This window comes from Cystoisospora suis (assembly GCF_002600585.1).
Source record: "Cystoisospora suis strain Wien I chromosome Unknown contig_2107, whole genome shotgun sequence".
In the NCBI taxonomy this organism is placed as follows: domain Eukaryota; phylum Apicomplexa; class Conoidasida; order Eucoccidiorida; family Sarcocystidae; genus Cystoisospora; species Cystoisospora suis.
In genome coordinates this window covers 26,028-32,997 of record NW_027154906.1, presented here as the reverse complement: position 1 = coordinate 32,997, position 6,970 = coordinate 26,028, and the positions used below count along the sequence as shown (strand labels likewise).

The window sequence follows — 6,970 nt, the reverse complement described above, 5'->3', positions numbered from 1 at the left end:
AAAGACAGACAGACAGACAGACAAGAGAGATGCCTCGCTGTGTAGACCTCCATCTCTCCTCTTTCGTTGTTTCCTGAAAAGACGGGAACTCTTTGCCAGCCCGTGTAGCGCATGCAAAACACGTTCCTCTTTGAGTCCTTCTTCTCCTCTTCCCTGCGGTTTTAGCTTGCGCCTCTGTGCCGTGGGAGTCTTCTCTATTTTTTCTATAGTCTCTTTCTTCCTTCCTTTCTTTCTTTCTCACTCTTTCTTTCTTTCTTCTCTTTCCTGTGTATACGATGTTGTTGTAGGGGTTCTATCGTACCGACTTATGCAAGCGTCTTCTCCTGAAGAAATCAGCTAGCGATGATGCCGAGCTATCAATGGTACAGAAGTTAAAAGATGGTACGTGTCATGGCTCTCGTTCTTACAGAGAAGGCCTAGGAGAGATAGAGATTACGAGAGGAATGTCTCTATCTCGCTTCTCCTACAGAATGTAGAGGGTTTACTAGTACGTGCTCTGACGCTGTAGAGCCTATGTCTGAGTGCGGATGTGTGATATACCTATATGATCAAAGTGGTTGCTTCCGTCACGGCGTACACACGGGTAGGAGCCTAAAGACATCACTCGATGCATGCGGTTGGGTGTGCGCACACCGGAGACTGTGACGATCATGTATGCTCATATGTTTCATCCACTGAAGCAAGTTATGACACTTTCTCATGATTTTTGTATTTTGTTCTCCTTCATGCTCTATATATATCTCTGTATACCCCGTGTGATATGAAGGCTCTACCCATCTCGACAAAGAACTTTCTTCATGTTACGTCCATGGATAGGAGTAGATCTGCCTACAGCCTTCTTCTGCTTCCGCCTCTAGTGAATGACTCCTCTCACAACAACCGAGACTTCTTTCATCCACCTTATAACTCTTCCTTCAATCCCACTGCTTCTCTGGCTACCCTTCTTTTTGTCTGGCCTTCTTTCTTCTTTCATTCTGAAGCATGTCTCTATCATTTTCATCGCCGGTCGTCATTCTCCTTCTCAGCCGATATGTGTCGACTACCCTCGTACCTATCACGCATGCGTAGGCTCTACTTCTTTCTCTTTTGCTGACTTTTTCCTCTGTCCCTGTTCTTTCTTCAAAACAGAATGCGGCCAGGCGTTTACAAGCCGGCTGGAGAGTATGTTTAAAGACATAGCGCTCTCAAAGCAGCTCATGGAAGACTTCAGTAAGGTAAGAAAAGAAAGACCAGTAGCATTCTTCTCCCTCTTAGATACGTCCTCATCCATCTTGATGAAGATCCCTCTCTCGGTGCCTTTCATCTTGCTACTCCTCTTCGACAAGAAGAAGAAGCAGGGCCTTCAAGTAAAGCCCTATGCAGTGATGTGCTGTAGGAAGATAAGGAATGAGACAAGATGGACGCGGGGAAAAACGGATTGGGTGGGTGATATGTATTGCTGGGGAATCTCTAGATGAGTCTCTCATGGTCTGTCTGACTGAATGAGAAGTGCTCGTTTGTCTCATGTGGTGATAGCGACGCTTTGATCAGGGGGGAAGTTGTCTCAGATTGCTAGTCTGGAGGTGTATGCATGAGTGTATAGGTGTATGGATGTATGAATACGAGGAAGTCGGTAGCCATTGGCAAGAAGATTGTTCATGGTTTGACTCTTGTCTTTACTCTGAGATGATCTGTTGCATGCAAGACGGCGGCTATTGTCGCGCTTATATGTTATTCCTCACCCTCTATCTCTCTCTTCTCTTCCTAGGGCGTGAATAGGTATCCTTCTTTCTTTCTCTCTCTCTGTCTACCTGTTCGTCTTGAATCCTAGATATTCGTTGTCATCTCATCACCCATCCTTCTGGAGAGTCGTGAAGTATACCGTTTTGTCTTTCAATGTCTTTCTCACTTAGGAAGCGACGAAGAAATCTGAGGAATGGATGAAAGGACTAGACGTCAAGACTCTTCCGCAGTTTGATGTAGCCGTATGTGCCTCAGGTGTATGGCCTCAGACTGCTCCGAAGGAAGTGTATATCTATCCCCCTCTTGCAGGGAAATTGCATGAAGAGTTTCAGACTTTCTATACCTCCAAGCATGCTGGGCGAGCTCTATCATGGATACCTCACCTCGGCGTCTGTGAGATCAAGGCCAACTTCAACATCAATGTGAGTAGTCCGCCTATCCTATTTACTGATATGTGTATATCCATCTATCTATCTATCCATACACCTCCTCTCTCAGAGAGAAGCCTGTGTGGATAGGGGTCTTCATCATGAAGAAGGCGGTGGTTCCTGCCTTCTAGCCTCTCCCCGACGTGAGCATAGCACCAGTCAAAAGAATGGCATGCCAGTCTCACAGCTCTGTTGTAAGAGTATAGACACGGCAGATGAGTCGAGAGGTTAGAGGGGCTGTGTACGTACAGCAGAACGAACAGCAGGAGTCAGCAGGTGGATACTTCGCAACACTGGGTTGTCTGGTAACTCTGAAGTTTCTCGCCTAGTCCATGAATCGACTTGTCATCTCTCTACACTAGGTGTACATACACTTATATACGACTGGTCTTCGTCGTCTTCTTTTGCGATCTTCGCACTGGTGAGCATAAGGGGGGGGGTTCACGAAGAAACTTGACTGTGCGCCGGAGAGGCGACGATTGGTCGCGATGAAAGAAATGAAGAGAGTGAAGAGACGTGTGTCTTCCTTTCTAAATACGATGTTGTAGTCTTCTATCGTTACTTTAGTTCCTTGTCCACCACGAAGAAAGAAGTAATACAAAACATCTTGCATGTCAGTTTTCACCTCCTTGTCGGGGAGTGTACATACACCAGGCAGTGATCTAACTTTTTTCAGACGGAAAAGCTTCTCAAGTAGGGCCGAAGGCGGGAGAAGTGTAAGAGAGAGGAAAGTCCGAAGGCTGTATGGACAAGACTTCAAGCACATAGATTCGTTAACTTCTTCTTTTACCCAGACACACATAAACTTTTCGCTTCTTTCTCTCTTCTCATTCGGTATATTCTGACACCTAAGGAGTTACGGTAGACTTCAGTATAAGGCCCGTTCTTTGTTTTTCTTTGTCTGAATGGCTGTCTTCTTTCTTCATGTTGTGAAGGCGTGTCTTTCTTCTCCTTCCTTCCTTTTCCGTTGGTTCTCCTATCGTGGTGAGTTTCTGTATGTGTATCGATTCTCTGCTGTGACTTTGAAGCGTCCGGTCGGTAGTGGTCGAGCGGGGACCTGGCCTCCCTTCGGTAACCTTCAGAACTCTTCTTCTTCTTTAGAGAGTGAAGGTGTACAGCAGGAAATGTCTTCGATGGACGAGCAACCCTCGCAGTCTTCTTCTTCTTCTTTCCTGTCCGCCTCTCCGTTTGCACGTCAAAGTGAAGGAGAATATACCTTTAAGGTCTCAGAGTTTCAAGCATGGATTCTCCTGCTCTTCAATAACCGAGATGTCATGGCAGCTGAGGAAGTCGGCTTGAAGACAGGATTGAGTATGTCCTTGTAGATACCTAGTTGTGAGACTCCATAGAGAATGGAAAGAATGTGAGGCAAGAAGAGGTATCAAGAAGGCTCCCGAAGATTAGAAATGAAGGGGACAGGAAAGAAGAAAGGACCAGGGATGGAGAGGGGGAGAGACTCTCCGGGTCGTGACACAGCCTTGCTTGTGTCTCAGTTCTCATCTCAATGTTGGTTTACTTGTCTCTACGAACTGCAGAGAGTGAAGAATCGACGGACTGTTATGAATCATATTAGACTCCATAGCACTCAACGAAAGCGGCATTCTTCTGTACTCCTTGAGTATTTTGCATGGGCCCTGCGTAATAGGGCATGCGTGCATGCAGGGAAATTCTTTTCTCTTCCTTCTCTTCTTTTCTTAGGTGGAGATGAGCTACAAAGACAGCTCATCGCGCTGTACGTCAACAAGGCTACGCGGATACTCCTTCGCCATAAGACCGAAGTACGTGGATTGATCGTCAGGCTCACCTTCTCGGGCACTTTGAATTCCTTCTCCGTGTAGTCCATCACTGCCTCGATATCTCTATTTATGTTTATGTATCTGTCTGCCTATCTTTAATCGATCTATCCATCTGTCTGGGTCGCACCTGCCAAGTAAAGAGGGAGATGTAGGTAGAGGACTTTCTTTTCTTCCCTTGCCTCTTCCGCGTGTGAGAAAGTATGCATTGTGTAGGACGTACCTTCTCTATCTACCCCACACACTCCGATCTCTGAAGAACACGAAAGGCTCCGATCACCATGGTAGACGAAGAGGCTTGCGAGACGGTTTGCTCATTCTCTGTGTTCTCTCACGAAGTGTATCTTGTATCTTATGTTACTCAGTGTCCATCGGTCACGATGTGAAGGTATAGCAATCGAGTTCATAAATACCTCGCCATACAAGCCTGAAGTCGCCTGAACTGCGGGACACTTCGTCGTTGCGTGACTGTTGTGCGGTTTCTCGACTGTTGGGAGGCATTGAGCTTTGTATTCGAGCAGCATGTAGAATTGATAGAAAGGAAGCCGGAAAAAAGAACTTGGTCGCAGCGTTTCACTTCAAAGGAAACTAAGTCGGCTTATGTAAGGGTCAGAACGCTTTATACGTGTATGTGTCTCTCTTCAACCGGTGTGTCTGTTTGTGTCGTTCTGCAGACGGCAGACGAGTATGCCGTCAACTTCGACTTTCATTCTAAATTGAAGCGCATGCAAGTTGCGCAGATTCAACTCTCGACTCAACCAGTAGGAGGACATGATGAGCGCATTTGTTTGTGTTCACTATATGTACATACACGCTAGTGTCCTTGCACTTTCCGTCTCGATTCTGCGGTGAAACACCACATCAGTTGAAGTGTAGACATGTATAAGTACCTCGCCCCTCGATGCTGTTGGTTCAGCTCGTCGCTTTCAGTAACGATGTGCCTATGGATGCATGCCTTGTATACACACCCGACCTGTTTAGGTAGCAGACATCTTACTAGTGTTTATTCTGAAGTAGAGTATAGTTCAGCTCTTCTTTGCCGACGGTGAGGAGTGAATCGTCACTGCTGCTGATAAGGTGAATCGGTTTTTACGTAAGTGCGCAGCAAGAAGTCTGCAGAAAGGTCGACACAGGTCCAGTATACTCGCAGCTAGCGAGCTGCAAAGGGTGCGTGTGGACATTCATTCCACTACGTCTCGCTGTCCTTCTAGCTGCCAGCTGCATGCGCTCCCCACAGGTAGCTACGCCTACACATTACCTGCAAACGAGCAAGGCACGAATTTCAATCTGCTGGCAAAGGCGGCAGGACATTCAGCCGCTCTTGTCGTGATCCCTGGATAGTTGAGAAGTTACCACGCATGAGTATTCTGATCTACGAGGACAGCCTCGAGCCTAACAGCAGTAGTGGCGATGTAGGATACACAGTACCTGCTTTTTGAGATCCTCTTCGGGACGCGTTCTGCGTGTATCTTCTCCAAGCACGTATACGGAGTGGGTGTAGGGCGACCCAAGTAAGAGAGGAACACGCATGACGGTTTCATTCCTTCATAGTGTTGGATTTCCTTTTTGCAGAAAGAGGAGTTAGAGAAGGCGGAAGCACATGTAGCCCAAGACCGAAATCATCAGATTGATGCATGCATCGTACGGATCATGAAGGCGAAGAAGGAGCTCCATCACAACCCTCTCATGTCGATTGTGCTAACCCAGCTATCTTTCAAATGTGACTTGCCCACTCTCAAGAAGCGCACCGAGTCTCTTATAACTCGGGAATACCTTAAGAGAGATGACTCGGATCACACCCTGTACAGATATGTAGCATGAAATCGATGTGTTCAAAGTACCACTATGTTGCTACGTTCCGATTGGGCAAACAATTGCGGTGCGTGACGCACAGCAGGGTGCAAGGTAGATCATGCGTTGACCTGAACTACCTCTGATCCGCCCGAGTTGAACTGTCACCTTGTCCTAGGTGTCGGCTTGACGGGGATGGAGAGCGTGACCCTCGCTTTTTTGTCCTGGGAAGATACGGTCGATATCAGTAGAGATTTTTAAACGGTTGGCTAAGGGCGACTGTGTTTTGGTCTTCGTATTCACAGTTCTCAACATTTGGGTGAGTCTTTGGCGTGTGCTTGGAGAGTTGTGTAGAATCAAAATCACCGCTTTCTGGGGGCGGTGAGGTCAGGTGTGTACTTGACTTTTTAAGCTTTCGTGCTTCGATCCTTGATGGACCTGTGGCAAACTTGGTGGCGTCATGCCCCTTTTGTCGCATGGTACGTTTTCGGGACGTTCGGGCGGGGTATGGCAGAAGTGCTGAATAGCGTTCAGAGGTTCTCAAGCAGCGTCTTCCGTTGCGTACACTGTCCGATGCGGATCGTCAAAAGAAATGACGCATGCCGCAGACGAAGTCACTTTTGACAGAGGACATAATTTCTCACTGTGGTCGCGAGTCACCGTACCTCCCATGATGAGTGAGGCGCGCACCGGTACGACTTGACACTGGTTTTCAGTCCAGTCTTCTTAGGTGGTCTAAGTCCCTAGTGTGGCTCAGTTCAGGGGGACGTGCGTACTTTCTTTACGTCCCGGCACAGTTGCTAGAAAGCCCAGCAACCACCCCCTGCAAAAGAAGTCTTAGCCCGGGGCTGTAGAGGCGACGCTTGTATGAGGTGAAGATGTATGAGCGCAGCACTTTTGTGAGGTTGGAGAAAACCTTAGCTGGATTCGGGTGTCTAGAATGGCTGTGAGTTGTTACTCTCTCTTGGCAGCGAGCGGCAAAGTGACGGTTATGGAACTAGACCAAGATCCGCTGATTGGGGCTACTGAGCTATCGCCAGTAGCATCCAGAGGAGAAGCGGTTTTTCCGCGCCTGGCAGACGACCGGTAGAAATCTGATTCGCCTGCTTCAAAGGAATATCAAAACGAGCCGAGCCGTGCGTGGTCTCTTCTCGCGGCCCACCCGGCTGACGGACATGCGCAGGACGGCGATCCGTTTCTCCAGTTGGGTAGCAGTGACGCGCACTCGCCGGTCAC

General features: G+C 47.9%; 1 protein-coding gene across 1 annotated transcript; it reads left to right on the top strand.

Moving 5' to 3' along the window:
* Positions 1-74: 74 nt before the first annotated feature.
* CSUI_004490 (cullin family protein) lies at positions 75-6,169 on the top strand. The gene is made up of 7 exons (XM_068064681.1): positions 75-381; positions 1,129-1,214; positions 1,893-2,144; positions 3,179-3,461; positions 3,849-3,928; positions 4,618-4,704; positions 5,516-6,169. Exons 1-7 carry the CDS (start codon positions 360-362, stop codon positions 5,762-5,764), a joined length of 1,059 nt encoding a protein of 352 aa, XP_067923348.1. The 5' UTR covers positions 75-359; the 3' UTR covers positions 5,765-6,169.
* The last annotated feature ends 801 nt before the right edge of the window (positions 6,170-6,970 follow it).